The following is a 22863-nucleotide window of genomic DNA, read 5'->3' on the forward strand; positions in this document are numbered from 1 at the left end:
CCAAGACAATCAACTACTAGGCTTAGTACGCACATCACCAAGGAGGAGGATTACATCTTTAACAATATGGCCATGCAACATAATCTACACACACTGATTTACACACTCATACCCGGACACAGCGGTTCACCTGAAGCCTAGCGGTCTATCGTAGTTCAGTCACAGCAAACAGGCTGGAGAAAATTATTTAAAGCTTTCTCTTTGACATATTTCCACGACTATAAGCATACCGAGTAGGGTGCCGCGGTAGCGTTAGGTCAAACTACGCAACATTTGCATTGCGGACCAAGTGCCACTCATGGAGGAAGGTCTTAACAGAAACAATATATTATTTTTTCTCCAACAATTAGACTGCAAGAGACAAATACTTTTTTTCCAGAGACTTTTCTGTTGATGCTTTCAGGGGGTGTCAAGGGGGTCTCATTTGAGCCCCGGGGAGAAGAATAATCCACTCAAACCTGTGTTATTAATCGACCGTGGCCCTCCTAGGCAATCAGGTATCAAATACTAGGGCTTGGAGGACTCGCTGCCAACACTTACCGCTCTCTAATCATCTTCCAAGGTTCAGGTCAAGTGGTCAAAAGAGAACAAGGTGAACAGGCAAGCCGAGCGGGGGTTGGATGGGTGGGCCACAGAGTGGGGAGCACTGTGAGTATGTATGTGTGTGTGGTAATGGTACATGGCGTAAAGACTGAGCGTGAGTGAGCTAGATGAGAGCCATACAGACCAAGAAATAGAGGGGGCAGAGTGTGAGAATGAGAGCCATTCAAAAAAGAAAAAAAGGCTGGTTGGTGGATGGATGATGCGGGTGAGTGGATCAGAGGAGTGGAAAGAAAAAAGAACTAACGGCAAGATTAAAAGCAAGGCTACGCGGACTGAATGGAGGCCGATGTTTCCTACGGCAGAAAGAAATTGCTGAGATTAGTACATGTGGCTATGAGCTCTCGGCGTTTGATTCTGGTCTGTGCCGCGGGTGATGGTTGTTAGTTTGCTGCGGCTTTTTCATCGCACGACATTTTCTGCTGACAAACAAATAACACCTCTGCGCAGAAAGTCACACAGCAGTGCATGTGAAATGTTGATCAAGCGAAAAAGTGTGAATCCCATTAGGGTCAGGGGGCTGGGATGATAATATCACTTCACCTCCGACATTTTCAGGCGTTTAGCTTTAGCGACCGAGCAGATGGGGCTCGTCCTTTGCCTTTTAAAAGGCGGACGCAGCAGTTGCTGAACACGCTGGCTCTTGTGGGGATTTCGAGTTTTGGAAGTCTCTCCGAGGCCATGTTTAGACTGTCAATAACCGCCACGGCCATCGAGCAGAGGGGGCGTCGTGGCAGGGAGGAAAACAACAAAGATACTGGCTCAACTTTTGCTGCAGTGGGGTCTGGTCTCAGCCAGCGAGCCACCAAGTGGGCCAATCACGTTTCCCTCACAAACTCCGAGGCGGAGAGGGAAGCTGTTGTGAATTCATTCAAGGGCTGTTCAACCCTCCCTCAAAGAATATAAACCGCTTCCACTGTGTCATTATGTTTCATTATGCCCTTCAGACTGGACTTCCTGATTTGTATTTCATCTTCTCACCAAAAACCTTCAGCAACGTGCAGCCGGTAACAACTACGCCTCCCATGTGTGCATCCAATTTCAGAGCTTCTATTGTGATGTGTGACGCACGCAAATTATTCCGGCTGCATTTGACGTTTATTTGGACAATTCTGTTGGCCAGACTGTTTCATCCTCAGATGTGTGCAGACTTGAGGCCGGTTTAAAACGACTGTGTGGGGGCACTGTAGGACTGACTTTGAAGCTGCTCCACAGTATTTCTCCTCTGTCAGGCAGGCTGAGGCGGGAGCGGCACAGTGCTGATCTGAGTGACACCCTGCCCACGGCCAAGAGGCTAAATGAGCGTACTTGCTCATTTGTTTACAAAGAGCAGGTACCCATTACAATAGAAAACTAAAATGAACGCATTATGCTCATTGACCTTTGACCAGTTTGCCACTTGGAGACTGTCTGGCGGTCACATCCTGTTTAGTCACTTCACCTTGTGGTTTTTAACTGAGCAGCGAGGGACGATAACGACACGTCGATGCAGGCTACGTACTGTACGTGCATTAACGTCCCCGACATGAAAGTAAACCGAAACAACCAAGTCAAGGTAAAAAGGTAGACTGAGATCAGAAAAAAAGTGGTAACCGCCGTCTGGCCGTGGTGCAGAGCCGGCGGGGCACGCTCTCTCGCACGCACAACTGCCGAAACACAAGTTTTAAATACGAAGCGGGGAATGCGATGAGTGAACTCAACGCCGACCGCCGAATGTGCCTTCAAAAAAAAGCAGCAGCCATCAGTTTGAAATTTTGCAGGGAGTAATTGGTCAAGAAGAAGCATCCACAGTGAGCCTTTAGATGGAGAGCAACTTCTCAACAAGGACATCTACAACTTTCGCGGTTTGCAGACTTTTGACATGTGCAGCAAAAAATCCGATCACTGTTGCTCACAGAATGATGGAAAAAGGCCAATTATTGCCAGACTTTGTGTTTATCAAGATAAAAATGTTTTGTTTCGCCAACCCCCGTATTCTGGGACCTGTAGTATTAAAGCAGGGTCGTCCTTCAATCAGAGGATCAGCGGTTTGATCCCCAGCTCAGCCTGATGTACAAATGGCAGCTTGCATGGTAGTTCCTCCCATCAGTGTATGACTGGATGAAGAATGACATGAAAGCGCTTTGAGTGGTCGGAAAACTAGAAAAGTACAGTCCATTTATGTTGTTTAATTCCTGTGTGTTCATATCCTGTTCATGTGAAGAGTTTTTTGCTATCAATATATTGCAATGACACACTCCATTTATTGCTTGGTGATTGCTTTCTGGTCAGCCTGGCCATTTTTACGGCTGTTCATTACGTGAAGTGGAGAATAATTGGCTTCCACATGATCCTGCTGAGAGCCCAGTGTCCTCGTCTACACGTGAGCAAACGCTTCTTGTACCATGAAGCTGTTGTCAGGGAACATGACATTTCCCTGGCTTTAGAACAAATAAAGGCTCAGGGATGCTTTGTCTCCTGCAATCTGCCCCCTGTGCACCCCCCCACACACACTCTCTCAAGTAGGTCAGGGCAGGTTGTTTCAAAGCACATTTATGTGGCTGTGATCAAAAACAATTCCAAGGTCAAAAGCAGAACAATGGCTTCAGAGGAAGAGTGAGTTGGTTTAAATGTGTCTTCACGCCTCTGTGTCAAAAAAAAAGCAGGAGTGTGTATGTGGAGCATCCAAGTGTGAGTGTGCTGTGCAGCTGCAAGCGGTGAGTTCGGGGTTGTGTGAGTGTGTGTGTGAGTGTGTGTCTACCTGCATTCGTGCACTCTCCACAAGTCAACACAGGTGAAGGGGGAGCTACACTGGTTCCTTTTGCAGGAGTCAGACGAGCACCCAGGGGAGAGGCCTTGAATGCTGACCTGCGAAACCCCATCTCGCGGCTGGCTGTCCAGAGGCATGTAGCGACCGTTGAGGCGTACGTCTCTCATGCAGCCTGCAGGGAGGGAAACGGGAAAGAGTTCAGCGGAACACAAACAACTCTGCAGACACAAATTAACCACATGTTCATGATAGATCACTGGCTCCAGTTCTAACACTCTAACACTGTTTTTAAATTTGTTCTCGAGAAAGGTTTTAATAAAAAGCATACCTGGGTTCTTATAATGACGGATCCCTTTGTCCTTGAAGGTGTAAATAAAGGTGTGTGTCAGCTGATCCTAATGAGCAGAGGTAAAGGCCCCACCCAGCCCCATGAAAGTGCAATGCCATGCTTTAAAATGTCGTGATCTAGTTGATCTTAAAACTGCACAAACAATGCAAAGCTGAGAGAGAGACAGTATAAACTTTGGGGAATAGGTATGTTTCAGAAAAAAAGTTGGAAAACACATTTTGTTTTAATGTTTGGCATTTTGTTTCCATTTTGTTTTTGTAAATCTCGAAGGAAATGGGTTGCCTATTAGGTAGGTATAATACATTTATGCTTCTGCCTGAATATATTTGGTCAGGTTATATATTTTTTCCTTTTTAATTTAATCACCTTAATGTTATTTAGTTATTGTAATTTTTTTGGTTAAAATTGTCAATAGGGACCAAATTGAATTTATAACTACTACTACTCAACTTAACATTTTAAATAGTTCTGAAGTGGAGGTTCTTCTGCAGCCAGTGAACGTCAAAGAAGCAGGTGGATATAAAATAACCCGAAAAAGATGCACGCCAATACTCGTTAGGTGCTGCAGTCCGTGCAGTTTTATTTATTTTGAAAGGCCACATGCATTGTAAAATAATGAAAACACGAGTTGAAGAACATTTTAATGATAAAAAAACATTATAGTAATTTAATTCCAATATTATGCAACTGTATAATTGAAGAAAACACAATAACGATTTCTTTTGCAAAAACGTACCAGCACTCAAATCTGTGTTAGTGTGCTCTTGAGGGTGCGTAGATTCTGTTTTTAGCCAGGAGCAAATCCCAGTTTGTTTTCTCAAGAAAACATTGGTGGATGCCAGAATCTTGGTGATAACTGCGCATTAAGAAGAATTAATGAAGAAATGTTAGATGGTTTCTTGTGGTGGGCTGTTCACTGCAGCATCTTCAAATGCTGTTCATATTGTTCTGGGGGAATCTCTGTGGGCAAAGATTTGCATACATGTTGGATTTTGTATAATGTTCTCCACGGTGTACTGATGGATGTGTTGTTTACACGTGTCACTGCTTCCCTGTTACACGCCCGAGACACTTAGCAAAGGGGAGAAAATATATTTGAAAGGCTGTTTGCAAAATGCTGCACACAGTTACTAAAAAACATGTCAAATAGGGGCAAAATGCTTCTGCTTGGAACAAACACTAGTTGTAGTTACAAGCTACTTTCATCAGTCTGGTTTATCAATACTTATTATAGTATAGGGTGGTTACATATGCTTTGACAGGGAACATCCAAGTGCATAGAGGATCGTATTAACAGCGTTGGATTCTTACTCATGGTTCGAACTTTGTAAAACATGTGACACATTGCACAAACTTACTATTCCGTGGGTTATAGCTAATGTTATATGCTTCGACAGGGAACATACACATGGATGCTGGGTTATAGCTAATGGTATATGCTTCGACAGAGAAAATAAGAAGGCATGCTGGGTTATAGCTGCTAGCTAGCAGCATGACAGTCTGTGTGAGGCTCCATCATTACAGCATATTCAAGAACAGAAAAGAGAGATGGAGAATAAAGAAAGTTAAAACCGGAGATACAATGGAGGAAAAAGGGGGGGGGGGGGGTTTAAACAATCCGACGTAGCCACTTGCTACCAGTGATGCCAACACTAACACATCGGTCACCACCGCGCAAATCACGTTTAAAGACGGAGAGTGTGATTACAGTCCTCAGATTCCAGGCCGTCAGTAGCGCCACTAAAACAGCGAAGCCAAAGGGTCAGACCTCGCTATTTTGCCTCCATACAACAGGAAAAGCAAGCGGTGGAGCGACATTACGAACGCTATAGCGATCCACCTCCGCAAGAACACTCAAAGCGCTTTAACACTACATTTCATCATCCACACACATTCATACACAGACAGGCAGGGGGGCACCATGCAAGGAGCCACCCGCCCATCAGGACTCTAACTTATCATTCATAGCCATTCATGCCTGCGGGAGCAATTTGGGGTTAAGTGTCTTGCCCAAGGACACATCGACATGGACTAGCGAAGCCGGGGATCGAACCGAAGATCTGATTGAAGGACGACCCTGCTCTACCACTGAGCCACAGGCGCCCGCAGCGGGCAGTGTGCACAATAATCACCGTTTACTTTCTGCAACGATTTTATGCATTCTGATTTCTTCGTGTATGTATAATTTTTTGGGGCCAAGCAAATCCTACTGAAATTGAAGCCTTCAGTTTATACATGAAGGTATTACATCTTTTTTTTATTTATATATATATTCTATTCACTCCTGACTAAAAAATAAGACACCATAAACCTATATAAAGAAGGAAATAAATACTGAGATATAGCGTGAAACATATACTGTGATACAGATTTGTGTTCTTACCGCCCAGCACTACTTAACTACTCAATAAAGTCATTACTGAGATCCATGGTCAGCACTTATATTTAGGCTCCCCACACTCTGTTATGGACACATTACCACCAGTTACATTTTAGAGTTTGAATTGATACCTTTGTCCTGTTATTTCTCCTTTGCATTTTCTTGCTTTACTCTTGGCGGCAATGTTGTGTTTTATCATCTTACCATTACGAAAAATAAACGTTTCAATCAATGAATCAATCCATCCATAACTTACCCCCAGGGGAATGTAGCCTGCGGGTGGACACTGGGGTGAATGTACTGAATGCATTTATTAATTAATTGCAATACATTGAGCTGACCTTGTATCCTCTCAAAGCAATTTTTAAATAAATGACTTTACAATAAAAGCATGTTATTTGCACATCAGCTTCAATGCACACACTGGTTTATATCTATACTTTAAGCTTAAATCCAACTCAAAATACCAGAGCTCCTACTGCCAAGGTAATGTTTAAAACATCTACCATCTAACAACCACCCTGTGGAGCTCTGAGTGTTGCTAAGGTGTTACCATTAGCGTCTCCTCTGTTATCCCCCTCCCTAGAAGAAGCTAGCGAACACTTTAGTTTTTTTTTTACTCTCTACAGCCAGTGTTTAGCTTGTCTGCTCTGAGCTCCATAGAAACACGGCGCTGCAACAAGGCGGACTCCGTAAAGAGGACTTCTGTGTATTGACGATTCTTAGATTCAGGCGATTATACACGAATGAAATCCGAGTTGAGAATATTATATTCCACTCCTGTGAATAGATCCAAGTGAATCCCACACACTGGACCTCTAACATCTCATTACACCTCTGTCAATATTTAAAAAGAGACATTCACGGAAGTAAATGCAAACGCACACAGACGCACACACACGCGCACACACACACTCATTCACGCACACCCATCCCACCCTTTATCACGTCTGCTTCCTTTGAAATGAAATGCTTTTAAAGTCCATTTAATAAACACATGCATTGTCTTTTACTGCCTGAGGCACAGCTGTCTAACTCCAGAGAGCTCTCTCTCTCTGTCTGTCTCTCTCTCCCTTTCTGTCTGCTTCTCTCAGTAGTTGTGACCTTTTTCTCTCTCTATTACCATACAGTGCCTTTTTGTTGTTGTTGTTTCTATGTATCCTATTTGAAACGCTTTTTTCCTGTCTGATTCTTTGGGCTGTGTCTGCCAACAGTCGGTTCCATACTGTAGTGCCGTATGCGCTTCCTGTTTCAGACTGACGATCAACACAACTGTATTGTTGTATCCACGATGATGAAGGTCCGATGACCTTAATGGGGCGCTTATTTTACCCATATCACAATAATGTAGGTCTCATTTAAATCCTTGTTCAGCAGTGAACGGCTTTTAAAAAGGCACAGACAAATGACGTCATCCCACTAAGGAGTATTATGTCACTGCTGCAGTATACTATTGTTTAATATGGAAGACATGAAACACACGTGGAGTTGGCCAGCTATGCTCAAATGTTTACGACATCACAAGTGTCACGAACTGTACTTCACGGGGCGGCTGTTGCTCAGGGGTGTGTTGTCCTTTCAGCACAAAGTCGGCGGTTTGATCCCCGGTTGAAAAACAGGTTTCTTTTTGTTAAAAAAATCTGGAATACTTATAGGGCTTACTTGCAATTCCTGTGTTTTAATAAAAGCATTCATAATTAAGCTATACTAACACGTATCGCACACGCACGCACACACACACACACACACACACACACACACACACACACACACACACACACACACACACACACACACAGACACCTCTTTAGCCTCTCCACGCACCCAGCAGCCCATCGTTTCAGCTAACAGTGAAGATGCATTTGGGTGAACTAGCCATGAAACTGTCATATCAATCATTCATTAACTGTCACGTGTCACAGTTCTGCCTTGAAAATAATACGTATAAATAGATAAAAGGACTTATTTCGTCACACCACCCCTTTTCACTCTCCCTACACACACACACACACAAACACACAGGTTACATACAATACAGCCGGGATGATGTTTGTTCGGTCTACAGCAAACAATCTTCAGTGCCATTTTATCATTGTATGAACCGTCGGCGCGCCCCTGAACGGGACATTCAGAGAGATGTGTCATAACCTCTTTCCCATTCTCTGCAGACAATGTTTACCTCTTAACCGTTCAGCCCTGGCATTCATCTGCCTGGGATTTTAAAGGACGACTCTCTTGTCCTCACTTTGAAAAATAAATATAACGGCGCTGGCCTGTAGAAAATCGAAAGAAATCCTTGGAAAAAGAATCAGAATGAGAACAAATGCTGATTATTGGAATAGGTTGCACCACCGATTCTAGCCACAAAATAAAATCTTATTTATCGAGGATTGTAGGTGTCCTTCTCTTTTTGTGAGATACCCTTTTCATATCTAATTGTCTTTTGAGAGAAAACATGGTTGAAATCCATTAATTGTTTTATCTTAACTGCATCTCATCTTAAATTGTTTTATTTCCAGTATTTAGGACAGCATGTTTTTCTCAGCAGCCGTAAGCTAACTTGGGTCAAACGACCCGTTAGGAAACAAGTGCTGCAAGGATGTTCATTTCCATTAATTTCATTAGTGTCATGAACCGGCGAGGTCCTCATCTTGGCTTTCCTGTGGTTTTTACACGTTCAATCACGTCAACTGGCTGTGACTCCAGATGTGTGTTTGAAGAAATAGAAATCAGCCTTCCCATGGCTGCTGTTTGCACTCTTAATAGCCACTGGCCTTTCGAACCTTGTCACCTTCCTCTCCATTTCCTGTGCTTGTTGAAGGTGGGATGGCATTATAATGAATTGTTTCCCCCTCTTTTCTTCAAGCACTGCTTGGACACTGGGGGTGAATTCAGAAAAAGGACGGCGCAGTTTTTGCGGCTACTAAACCTGCACAAATATGATAAAAAGAAACAGGTGTAATGTGCCGCCAAGCGGACAGTGTCTTGCTGCTTCGGTCTCATTTGATGCTCTTTTTTTTTATGAAATTGAGCCTCATTGTAAATAAAAATCTAATTCACAAAGATTTGAGCGAACAGCCACACTCACATTTATGATTGTTGTCACGCCCTTCACATTGATCATGGCAGCATTAAATGAGATCTGTCCTCCACTTCAAATCCTGACATCTTCTTTTACAGTTTGCAATTGACAAACTGGGAAATAAAACTAAAAAATCTAGTTTGCCTCTATCCCGTAGCTCACCGTCTAAACACGTGTTTCTTTCTTTTCACTATGACGTTGTGTTCTTGGCATTTATACTTTGAGTAATATCATTAATGCAAAAATCTTTTGTGAATTGGACCTTGAGATGTGACCTTGACAGCCCCTTATGCTATGATCGGAAAAAACAGACAGGAAAAAGCAACATCTTCACAGAGGCGAACAAAATAAATGACGTGTAAATGTTCGGCCTCATTGCGCTGCAGCTCAGAAAATCTGAGAAGATTGAAGTCATTATTTTTATCTGTGTAAAATTAAGAACAGTGTAAACATAACTCCACCACTCAAATGTCTTCATAAATTGTTGAATCATTATATCTGGACATATTTGAATAGTAGTAACTCTTAAGAGATGGGGGTCTTAAAAAAGAGGCAACACAGAGACCAGAAGGGAGAGGAGAAGGAAACAGCATGCAGCTGTCCACATCTGGCAAATCAGACTCGGGTCCCTGAAAGTCCAGATTGCTGCTATTGGTATTACCATGTGCTATGGGACATCACATACATTGTACTTATTTAACAAGTTGTCCTTCAGCTGCATCCATGTTGACATAGCCTACAGCTCCTCAGCCTCAATGCGAAGGGTAGTCATCTACGCTGACAAAAGGAAAGTGCTGCGAGGAGCTCGGGATTCAGCCTCCAGGTTTCCTTCATGGAAACCTTCATCACTTTATTTGCTTAACACCTGATGTCTGGAAGGTCTTTTCTGAGACCAAGGAAAACGCAGACGTTGTTGCGAGCGGCCTGTGCTGCGTGTCACCTACCCTGGAAGCTCTTGTTGATTCCAGAGGGGAACGTGTTCCCCAGCATCACCACAGTGGGGTCGATGATGATTTCTCGGCTTCGGCCCCGCGACCCCGTGACCTCCCGCTGCCCCCCGCCGCCGTCCAGTCTCAGCATCATCTCGTTGTCGTGCCGATCGAGGAAGACCTCGTGCCATTCGCCGTTGTCGAGGCGGTAGGTGGGCAGGGTCAGGTTGTAGTCCCCGTCCCCGAGGTTGTAGAAAACGCAGAGGAGGCCCTGGAAGATCTTCAATGGGAAAAGGAAAAGAGGACGTTTTAGTTTACAAGTCCAGCTGCACCAAGTTTGCTCTGCAATTGAAGGTTTTTTTTTGTGAACCACATTTTAATCTTAATGGCTATTGTTAACTGCTAATGGTCCAACAAACATGTAATTCATTTCCATGATTAATCTTGAACATTAGCTTAATGAGTCATGTTGGGATACACTGGGAACGTACTACAAGAGCTTGGCGAAGCCGAGACATCAGCATGCACCACCAGTCAAACACCAAGAAGCTGGCCTTTCATCAGTATTTCATTCCTTGAGTATGAAATACACTGGACACTAATTGGTTACCTGCCATTTGTTGAGCAGCTCCATTGGGAAGCTTTCCTTCTGGCTTCTTCCATACATTTTAATATGTATGAAGCAGGCTTTCTTTAGACTGTATCATTCACCATCAAAGTATTTCTTCTTCTTTGCACATTTGAAACCTTTGTCACTCTCAACCAAGATACATTAATACATTGCAGAGACAACTCAGAAGCCCATAACTAATAACTCGTTATTTTCCTATTCTTTCTGAGCCCTTTCACACGTCAGTTGAATGGCCCCAATCTCCCTTTTGTTGCCGCCTCAACATGGCAACGGGCCGTGTTGCTAACAGAGTTTATGTTAGTATTCTGTGTCTTACGACTACTTACTTGGCCTTTGAATAAAAATAAACGTTTCACAGTGTCACTTCACAATCAGTCCGATTGCGGCTAAAAGCGCAATCATAGATCAATCAATCAAACTTAATGTGTGGAGCACCTTTCGTACAGGTTACTGCAGCTCAAAAGGGTTTCACAGATGATCGACCTTGAAAACAACATAAAAGACAATTTAACAAGATGATTATGAAACTGTAATAAAACAGATATAAAAGCTATAAAAACAGTAGTAGCAGTAAACTAGTGTGACATATAAACTAGATTAATACATTAACAATAAAATAGAATAAACTGTTTCAGCTATATTACAATAAAGTCAGGGAATGGGTAGGTGGTAGGTTGTAGGTTTTAGGTTTATGTTCCTGGACTTCCAGCAGATTGCAGATCATCAGACAGACTGCTTCAGCGACTCGGGGCATAATAGCTAAAAGCCACCAAAGCTTTTAGTCTTGCACTTTGGAACAACTAAGCGACTCGTGCCACGGGGACCTGAGGGCCCGTATCCGGTTCATAAAATGTAAGCATGTGAGACATGTATGCTGGTTTTGGACCATGAACACAAAGTGCTTTAAAAAGGTTTTATGTGTAACGTGCTCTCTCCTTCTGGTCCCGATCAGCTCTGTCGGGCTGCAGAGTTCTGAATCAGCTGGAGCTGAGTGTTAATATTTTTTGGCGGCGTAAACCAGACAGGGATACTTTACAACAGTCCATCATGCTAAATGTTAAAGCATGCATTAGCGTGTCTGTCACTCAGCGAGAGAATCAATGCTCGACTTCAGGGAAATCACTCTTCACAATGTGATACCTGCAAACTGCCAAATCACTCTTGCATTACCGTGGTGAAGGAAAGCTAGGCAGTTGACAGAATGACACCTGTAAGCCTCGCCAACCTTGGCTCAGCACGCCGCGACTGGCATCGTGTTGTTTGCTATTATGTGCATGGCCGAACACGGCGACAAAGCAACACTGGAACAAAGTGGGTCAGAGAGCTGTGTGCCTGAACTCTACATGTGCACTGTCATAAATCACTGTAGCAGACGAGAACAAACATTGTGAATCTTGGCACAATACAGATCAGAGGCATCGCTGATGATCTCCGATGTTTTTGCAAAGTGAACAAAAACCGACTGCGGTAATAATAAAATTGAACAAAGAACTAGAAACATTTTTCCTTGTCAAACTACAACTGCCATCTGTCTATATTTGAGCAGAAAGATGCACGCCAGTGGACCAAATGTATTGTTTTCAACGCTTTTGAGTGGCGCTCATGACATTCAGCTTCGTTGTTTTTTTTGGGACGGTGGCGGAAGTCTCAGTGGCACGGATCTCAACAAATCCAATCACAACTATCTACAGGGCAAGATACCGCTGAGGGTAAATAAATTGAGCCGTCTCAGGTTCTAAAGCTAATTGGGATCAGGAGGGAGGAAGGATTTTACTTGGTTGGTAGAAGACTGGATCAATAGGCCAAGCTGACCAGTTGGCCAGTAAACCTGATCAACTCCCAGGAGGTGAGCCGACACAGGGAAACTGAAAAATCCCATACGGAGAGTAAACTGAAATTTCCACCACTAGATGATGATGCAATCTCAGGTAAATCTCCTTATAGAACAAATATAAATATGCCTTTTCATCAATAAATCAATCAACATAATAAGCTCCCTCAGCCAAAAGCTTTATCGGCTGAGCCGAGTCAACACGTTTCGCCAGAACAGAATCACAAGGCACTTGGAGAACAGCTAGTTGTCATTCGTGCTGTTGCCAATGGCTTAAAATTAATTTTAAATGAGGCACTGCTCTGGTTAAGCTGACATTTTAACTCACAATTTGTTGATTTGTGCAAACATGCCCTGCTGTCGGTGCCGTCAACACACACACACACACACACACACACACACACACACACACACACACACACACACACACACACACACACACACAGGGGGAAGAAAGTAAGAGAGAATTCATGGATGCGAAGTGAAAATGAGAGAGTGAGAAGAAAAAAAACATGTTGACAGAACCAGCTGTTTCCCTCCTCCCTCAGAGCGTGAGAACGGTTCCGTTTTGGCCCATCTGTGATGCTAATAATCACATGTCCATCAAAGAGTAATATTCATTTAAAACCAATCCAGGAGGCTTTGTTTCTGTGTGTGCGCACGCGTGTGTGTGTGTGTGTGTGTGTGTGTGTGTGTGTGTGTGTGTGAGAGAAAGAGAGAATAAGTCCATTTTAAGAGGGATAGTGTGGCGGGTGAGTCGTCCTCATTTCAATTTCAAACCGCTTCTTCCGAGTGTCCCACTGAGCATAATTTTCTCCCCTCTATCTTTCTCCGCCACATAAACACAGGACTGAGAAGGGGAGGGGGGGGGGGGGGGGGGAGAGAGAGAGAGAGAGAGAGAGAGAGAGAGAGAGAGAGAGAGAGAGAGAGATGTGAGGAGGAAGGGGAAGTAGGTGGCAACTATTAACGCTCCCGCTCCAACACGACATAATAAAGACAAACCAAGTTTTTTGGGGGACACACAAACCAACCATCACCTGTCAGCTCCCTCTGTTACCAGGGTACCTGTCTTTGTCCCTCCCTTTACTCTCTCTCACATCGAGCTCCTCTCCTCCGCCTGTCTCTCCATTCACCCACCCCTGTCTCCCTCAGCCGCTCCTCTCCCCTGAAAGCAGCTGGGATAAAGTGCTGACGGCTCTGAGGCTGTTTAGCCCGAGCAGCGCGGCTCATTTCAAGGCTTTGCGAAGAAGTATTAATTATATTTAGAATCCGCTGGGGCGGCGCTTTTTAACCAGACACACTCCCAGCCACCTGATTTTTACCCCCAATTAAAGCTGAGCGGAGCGGAGCAATTTGGCTCCGGCTCCGCTCCCTGGGCGCGAACAGGTTCAAGGGTGTGTGTCTTTGCCGGGGCGTCGCACGCGAGGCGGGGGCGAAGGTAGGTGTGCGCCTGCAGTTTTGGAGTAAACAGTCCCACTGCAGGGGACGGATCCAATCCCCTCAGACGCTGCAGCCTTGCGGACATGTGCAGATGATGTGTTAATCTAGCTGCTTCTCATGATTAAATAATGCTGTGCAGATACAGATTATGTGCATACATGACCGGCTCATGCATTTTTGCTTCCCCTTTAAATTATGCTCGGGAAATTAAAACGACCTCTGAGCTCATTTCCAGCAACACATTCCAACAAGTGTTACTTCCCCCACCGGATCTGACCGGCTGTCTCCTGCTTCAGAGACTAGATATTGATTTGATCGTAACAAATATATTACTATACTTACATTTTTACTTCAAATTTGTATCAGCCCAGAAGCAGATGATTGTAGTTTATGTTAAACACTGTTCCAGTTTTGTGTCGATCTGGAGCGATAACAAAAGCGTTACCAAAGCTTCTCATAATTTACCAATATTTTCCCATTTCTCTGGAGAATTATGCAATATGGTGCCAACTATAGAAGGGAAGTAAGACAATGTTCTTTAAATAAAAACAATCTCTCCCCAAGTTCATCAATTTGTATTTCCTTTATCCACAGGAACCATTATTATCTGCGTGTTCAGTTGACCTGCTGTGCTCCAGCTAGTTTCGTCCTGCATGTCATTCTTCAAAGGTATCCGTTTGTCATTCCCCAGTCAAGGTAATCTGCCTTGTAAAAAGAAATGAGCCAAACAGTGTGAAGCTAATGAAGCAGTAAAATAGCAAAGTGACTTCGAGCCCAGCGTGATTTTAATGACTTATTTTAATCAATGCATTTCTAGTCATCAACACTAGCCGTGGCGTGCTACTGTGGTTTTGAAGAAGCAAACTACCGAACTGTTGACGACCTGCAACAGACGCTGTGGAGAAACTTGTTATTGACGTTTACTATAAGGAGATGCCCATTGACCGTTATCCCCCTGAGCTCTTTTCATTGCTTTATTTTTAATTCAAGAGGGGAAAGGTACTTAGTGAGTGCATGTGTATGACACGCATCCTTTACAATATCTTAAGGGTGCTCTATCCGACCTCGGACCCTCTTTACACCTTGGTTTAAAATGTGTCTTGTACCCAGACTGTATCTACGATTTAACCTGATTACATTTACGCTTGCTATTTATAAGTGCCTCCAGTGTCCACATTGAGATTAAACTGAGTTTCGATCGCTTTGTCTTGAAGGGCCGAGAGGGAGCCTCCAGCTGAAGCTTCAAATATTCTCTGTGGATTCCTCCTGGAGTGCCGGAGCACAGTCATTGGGTTTTATCTACGTTCACTCATTCCCTCTGACAGATATCCCAGCGAGCACAGGGTTTGCAGTGGATATTTTGGAGTTTGATGCATGGATGTAGAAAGAGAACTGGATACAGTTTCTCAGCGGCGCACGAAGCGAAACAATATAAGTTTGACTTCCGAGGAAAAGCATTCTGGGATCTTCTGCTGATCTTCCGCATTCAAAAGGTGAAACAACAGCAAGCGTGCAAGCTTTTTCCTTCAACAGCCTCCCATCCCTCGGTCCCGCCTCGATCATCAGGGAAACACAAGGATTCGCTATTAGTTCATTTTACAACTTTTAAGACTTTTCTTAGGACGCATCTCTTTCCCAATCTAAGTCTATGGGAGAAAGTCCTCTTGGGCGCAACGTGACAGATCTGAAAATTGTAATTCCACCGTTTGGCCACGATGTAAAAATAGCTTCAAAGCCCTGCGCTCTACCTGGGGGCCTGGTGCTGTGTGTGAAGTCTACCTGGAGCTTCCTTAATGTTTTTTACAATCAACGATTCCCACCAGCGGCAGAAACTTGCAGGATGAAAACAGGAGCTCACAAATTCGCAGTTCTTGTGTATCCACATGCGGTATCTCAATTGGAGCCTACGGCGTTGCTACAGCAGCTACGTGTGCAAAATAAGCTGTATCCCTGAAACACATACATATGAAGTGAGCTAACATAAAACGTTGCTGGAGCAGTAACAAGGGGATGACCCCCTGCTGGCTTCCCACCTGTGAAGACGGCCAATTACCGCAAATGTAGTGTGATTCTCTGCAGTGGTGGGGAGAGAATTTTGCCCCTACGTCGACGATGAAAACTATAATTTTCTTGATTATGAGATGATTTGTTGTTGTGCTTTTGCAAAAGACGTTTCTATGTGGTGCGTACATTTTTAATTGTCTGGGAATCAGTCAGTGAAAATGGCTGCCAAAATATCGGTCACGCTCACTGTGAGGTAATGACATCGACGCAGAGGACGAAAGGCGGTGCTGCCGATTCTCAAGACACTATTCCCATCATGCTTTCCCCTCTGCAGATGCCACTTTTGATTGTCCTTTTGTGTATATTCATAATTCTCAAGTAAACTTCAGAAATAAAGTTAGCAAGTAAGAGTAAGATATGTCATTTTTCAACTTATAAAATGAAATCCCTGGTGATTAAACACATAAGTGTACAATTACACTGATTTCAACCGACTCCAGTGAAGGCAATACTATTGATCCAAGAATCTGTTAAATCCTGAATAATAAAATAAATATAAATACAAAATAATGTATTTCTTGTGTGTTTTACCAACAAATCAATTGCATCACTACAGAGGCCCTGGGAGGCAAATAAGGAAAGAACATTTTCTAAGTCTGATTATAAATGTTTCTGTTTTTGACTTATAAGGTGAAATAAGGTTTAGCCAGGACAATCTTAAATCCATTAGTTTTTTCCCAGGTGAGCTTTAATTAATCCATGCACTCTTAACACAAGGTAGGCACTTGCCAAAACGCGCTATCACAAGGTCAAAATAAAGGTCAGATTTAGAAAATAAATGAACAGATTCTTTTTTCCCTCACATTACCAATTTATTCAAACTCAGGAAATTGTATTTTGTCCACCTTGATGCCAGTGTTATGTCTTCATAATACAAGGTAGCTGGGATATGGATCAAAGTAAGACGGCCATGTGCCAGCAATCCTGAGAAGATCTGTAGAATGAACAAAAGTAAAATGAAGGAAATCGAATTGAGGAAAAAGGCAGTGATGGAGAAAAGAGCACACAAGAAGGCGCCAACAAAACTGAAATAATGAAAAAAAAGAAAGAGTGCAGCTTTACTGAAGCGAGAAGCAATAATGATATCTCAGACTTGTCAAAGGAGTTGGCTGACAACAGACCATTAAACTGCACCTTATTCTACTTTACAGGACCTCCCATTGGCTATTCTTACATTTTGATCTGAAAGAAAACCTCCACCAATACGGTCACAATACGGCACATATTCATTCCCACCTTCGTGCAACACGATTATCCCCTTTAAATATCAGTTCAGAGATTGCCTTCATGTCTTAGACATTTTCCCGGCGTACAGGCACATTTCTGCACAAAGAGGGAGTTGTTGTACCCTGAAATCAGAAAGTCACGGCTACACATTCTGATGTCAGGGTACAGCTCCCTCTTTCTTCTTCTTCTTTTTCTTTTTAATAGAAAAGATAACTGTGGTTTCATTATTTTTGTATCAAGACCCGTTTTAAACCTTGGCCTGTGAAGCTGAGAGAACACCAGGTGTGTGGTTGAATGATGAAAATAAGACCCAGTCAGTCCCCTGATTGTTAACGCTGCCCTTGGTGACCACATCGGTCCGGGACGCTGAAACGATCACTTTAATAGCAGCTGGAATTGGGCACTGGATTTTTCACTCAGTGCGAGTAAAATGTATAAAACATGTGTATGTATATAGTATAAATAGTTTTGGCTTTCAATGATGCCGCACAAAATGTAAGTCGAGAGAACACTAAGTCGTCATTAAAATCCCACATGCAAAGACGAGAAAGACGAGGGAGTTAGGGGGCGATAGATGGCAGTGATCTACGGTATATCACAGAGGGTAACGGCTGGAACGGGAGCTGAGCGGGATGAGGGGTCTTTGGGAGGGGGTATAGGGGTTTTATTGTTGGAAGTGGGGTGCCGATGATTTGTTGGCACTGGAGGCTGTCTGAGCCAAAACGCTTTACAGTATGAAGACATGCTTCATACTGTAGTGGCTAGTACAATGCAAGGGTTTCTCCTCATACTAATACAGGGTTCATACACATTTTAACCAATGGATTTCCATGACTTTTCACCAAATTTCCATGACCAAACATTTTGTGAAATCTCGCTGTATACATGAAAGTGAGGAAATGTAGTATTTAAACTATCAATGAGAATTCAAAAGCATACAGTAAATGACACAAATGAATGAGAGAAAATAGTTTGATTAAAAGAATAAACATTTATATAGATGCCTGTTTGTATGCCTGCATATATTTTGAGCGTCTTTCGTTTAAAAGCACATTAATTATTTCAAACTCAGCGTAAATGAGTGTCATGAACATATGAATATAACACATTTCCATGACTTTTCCATAACTTTTGGCATTTAATTTTTTTCAAGGACTTTTCCAGGCCTGGAAATAACCATTTTAAAATTCCATGACTTTTCCAGGTTTTCCATGACCGTAAGAACCCTGCTAATATTATAAAGTAGAAACAACTGCGTGTGATATTAAAAGCATTGTGATTAGGACTCATATTTAGTGCTTGCATTGTAACTCTGTTATGTTGTTAATTCTGTACACATGACATCTATTGTACTTCCATCCTGATAGATGGATCCTCCTCTGTTGCTCTCCCGAAGGTTTCTTCTATTTTTCTCCCTGTTAAAAGTTTTTTTGGGGGGGGGGAGTTTTTCCTGAACCGATGTGAGGTCCAGGGACAAAGGATGTCGTATGTGTACAGATTGTCAAGCTCTCTGAGGCATATTTGTAATTTGTGATTTGGGGCTTTATAAAATAAATTGAATTGAAAGTGCAGCGTTTCAACACAGTGTGTACGGTGGATTTATTTATTGTATCAAACGTAAAGTGTTTGTGAGACCAGCCTGGACCGACCTCAGGGACGGCTGCGACTACAGGATGCTACGGCAACAGTAGATGTGTTTGCTTTGTGCCTGTTGACAGTGCACAGAAGTGACAAATTAAAGGTAAAACCAACAACATGTCTGAGGAAGGTTTGGAGCTCTACCAGAGGGACGAATGCCACGTGTAATGGTCTAAATCGTTGGTCCTTGTTTGTAGAACTCTGCGGTGAAGCCACACAAAATAAGGAAATGCACAAACGCAAACAAATATTCTGATTTGCGTTTTTTTTTGCGGACACTGTTAAATTTCTTAAAAAAAACAACCAAAATCCACTTGTAAATGTGGGCAGGTGGATCAGCCTCATTATCCACTCCACACACCCACATTCAACCATGGCGGTCAATGCGAAGCACCTCATGAAGCTTTCTGCATAGAAATGAGCCTGCTAACCAGAGGCCCTTTATGGAGAATCACGGCGACCACGGAGAGGATAAAGATGTTTTTTCGGACACAGATCGATGTGCTTGCGGGTGAGGTGGTCCTCGAACACTTGTTCCCAGACGCCAGTGAATCCATCATGGGGCATTAAGCGGGGTGTCACCCCAGTATAAATGTGTTTACAGCAATCAGACTGATTGCTTCACAACTTGGCAAAATGGTCGCAACAATCGGTGTTGTACCCCACCCTGGGATATCGTTTGAAAACAGAAGTTTAATGGGTGTATACAATTTATTTATTCCTTTACGTTAGGTTATGGCAAACATGGTCTGCATTGTGATTAGGACTCAAAATTAATGCTTGAAATGAAGATAAATACATGATCTCTTGCTACTTATTCCTATTCATTAATTTATTGTTTCCTTAAGAACGCTGGACTGAGCCAGTTGTGATTTTTATTTTGTATTATTGTATCTTCTTTAGTAGGCCTATAATAGTATAGTATCACTCTATAATATATAATAGGATGTCTAGCCTGGAATCAGCACCAGCCAGCCGGACAGACTGAGGCGTGGGAGCTATTCATTCAGGTTTTAAAAGCAGTGACCCTACTCAGTCAAGATGCTTGTACATTATGAAGCAGGACACCACAAGGAGATATTGGGTTTTGGGTGTCCTCCACCAAGAAATGTTTAAGACTCAAAACTATTCAATTTGACATCATTGTTGGACCATTATTATCACTAAGGATGAAGCCCAAAAAGCTTAACACAAACTTTTAAATAATGGTTCAGTGATTATGTTTGTACCCAAATGTAAAGATATATGATGAACAGTTCCCTAATTCAAAAAGACCGTGAATATTGTATCAATAACTTGCAGCACCTTCGTTCTCCCCGTCATTCTTTGTTTATTATTTTTAATATGTGCATTGGTGAAATTATTCATCAAATCATGAATCATTATTCTGATGATAAATTAGTTTTAGTCTATGTATGTGCAATAGGCAAGCAACCTACTGGACGAAGGGAATGGAGGGGAATTAAAATTGCACTTGCATTCGAGATCTCTGCACGTCTACTGCTCCACACGTTACTGCTCCACACGTTACTGCTCCACACGTTACTGCTTTACACGTTACTGCTCCACACGTTACTGCTCCACACGTTACTGCTTTACACGTTACTGCTTTACACGTTACTGCTCCAGTACGTGGCGCTAATACACCGATGAAATTGGCAAAGACGCAATTAAATGAAATTAGCGAGCTAGCTAGCCAGCCGCTAAGGAGTAGGAATTTAACAACTTCCTTTCTTTATCTACACACTGAGATGAGACTGAAAGCACTGTAAGCCAATCAGTGGATCGTGCTATTCTGTTACTAATAATGTTCCAAAAATATTCAACAGTGTTTGAATACTTTGAAGTGGAGATGTTCTTTAGCTCTTAATGCCTCCCACATGTAAGTACTCCCAGCACATGTAAATTCATTTTGACTAATGCACACTGTCCATGAATCAAAGTAAACTGATGCAACAAAGGGTTAGTTGGTTGTTTAAAGAGCAACAAAATGCGCTCATATAAGAAAACCCCTCTGATACATCCATTCTAGCTAGACGCTTTCATCCTCATGGGGAGGGTAACCGCAGAACGCAGGAACTCACACAAAACGCTGAAATCAGTACTCCAAGGGGGGGAAGAAAGCAATATCTTTAACTAACCATGTTGTTGGAATGCAAGGCACACACAAACAGCAGAAACAAAGCGCTCTGTGAGTCTGCAGCCAGCCAAGAGTAACGCATACTAATTCCTCACTCTGATTAAAAGCAAACCAAACTATTACAGTGAAAAAAACATAATCCAAGAAGGCAATGTGGTTAGATTTCTGCCAGGGAACATTACAGGAGTTTCAATTGTTCACTGAGGGGTGGGGCTATTTCATAAGATTACACACGTCCATGCTGTCTGCACCCGGGGAATAAATGCACTGTCTATTGTGGATAAATGATGTGAACTCACTCCCCAATGTGGCTGTGCTGAGGGAGCAGTTTGACATTTAAGAAAAAGAAACGTCGGAGAGGGTGGTTTGGATAGTCATCTTCATTTCAGACGGCGACCGCTTGATCAATACGTGCGGTCTGCAGCGTGAGAGGACAGGACTGGGAAGTTATTGTACAGAGTGGCAGAGTGTTAGTCAAGGGTGGAAAAGCAGCGAAAGGAGGCGAGCAAATAAAACAATATGAGAGCGCACTTCAAGTGTGAGCGGAGCAACCGGAGAAAAATAACAGGGGAGAAAATGAAGCCCTCAAGACAAATAACCAAAGAAAACGGTTATATTCTGTATTCAGTCCGGGCAGAGTGCCTTCAACGTCAATCTAAATCATTCGCACTGCTAATACACCATCCTGTATAAGAACCTCTATTTTCTTCGACTATAAATTAAGGCGACGCATTGCATTAACTCTCTTAAACTCTCCTGGGACGCCGCCGCCCTCGGCTGGAACCGCCGTATTTCAGAAGGATTTTCAGAAGAAGAAGGCTCAGCTTTCAAGCTAGAGTGGAGATTCTGGTGTGAAATGAAACTAGATAACCTATCCATTGGTACCAACTGTCTCATGTTATCTTGTCAGGAGAGACAATGCTGCAAAGTTAAGGAGGCCACATTTTGGCGAGAGAAAAACGTGCCCTTGTTATATTGACAAGGTGTGTGAATGAAAGTGGGTTCTATGGGCCTCCTCTTACTGACATGCCCAGTTTATGCCAATCCCATGCAGTTTTCTTTGACAAAAAACATGCCGTTCTGGATGCAGTATTTCCTGCACACATTGTATATGGCTAGAGAGCTGAGAGAAGCTGATCCATTGTAGTGAGACCACTTATTGAAACGTTATTGCTGTATAAAATTAACTGTTGCGACTTCAGCCTCGTGAAACTTTACGACCACAGACCAGAGGCCTCGGGCATTCTCCGTGGTACATTGACAATAAGGGGTGTTTGAGCCGTTTTCAGAACAGAAAGCGCAGACCATCCAATCAATCAACAAATACAACTCAACAATTCAACAATCACCACATGTCAAAATGTTTTGATACCAAATCACAGCACGGATTTTTCTATGGTGTTCTTCAAGGTCTTGGTGTCATAAGGTTGTATTTTGGAGGGATTTTAGACTAGATGACATTTTTTTTTATGGTTTCATTAACAATATCAACCCAGGTTAAAGCTTAAAGCCGATTTATGACCACAGACCATACATACTACTTTATTAAATGTGATAATAAAACACATAGTTGGAATGGTTCAACATTCTGCAAAATACAATAATTGGCTAAAGTGTCATGAGAACGTAAAAACGAAGCCAGATCAGGATGACGATGCGACTGATGGTCAGTCACAGCCAACGGCCAATAAACATACGTACTAATTCACAGGTACATTTTGCGCTTTGAAATTTCAAGCAGCTCGTACAAATATTTGTCCGATGTGTACAAAGCAGGGCATTCTGGACTCGGCGCTGGAGGAC

General features: G+C 42.9%; 1 protein-coding gene across 1 annotated transcript in view; it reads right to left on the reverse strand.

Annotated features, from left to right (window-relative positions):
• Nucleotides 1–22863, reverse strand: part of LOC306735229 (neural-cadherin) — a gene marked incomplete at both ends in the record, with an annotated part of 289025 nt that overhangs the window by 23533 nt on the left and 242629 nt on the right. Inside the window, 2 exons of the mRNA XM_079216680.1 lie at nt 3341–3521; nt 10105–10369. Coding sequence (XP_079072806.1) covers nt 3341–3521; nt 10105–10369 — 446 coding nt within the window. The remainder of the gene's footprint in view (nt 1–3340; nt 3522–10104; nt 10370–22863) is intronic.

The sequence above is a fragment of the Taurulus bubalis genome (genome assembly GCF_910589615.1).
Source record: "Taurulus bubalis genome assembly, chromosome: 4".
In the NCBI taxonomy this organism is placed as follows: Eukaryota; Metazoa; Chordata; class Actinopteri; order Perciformes; family Cottidae; genus Taurulus; species Taurulus bubalis.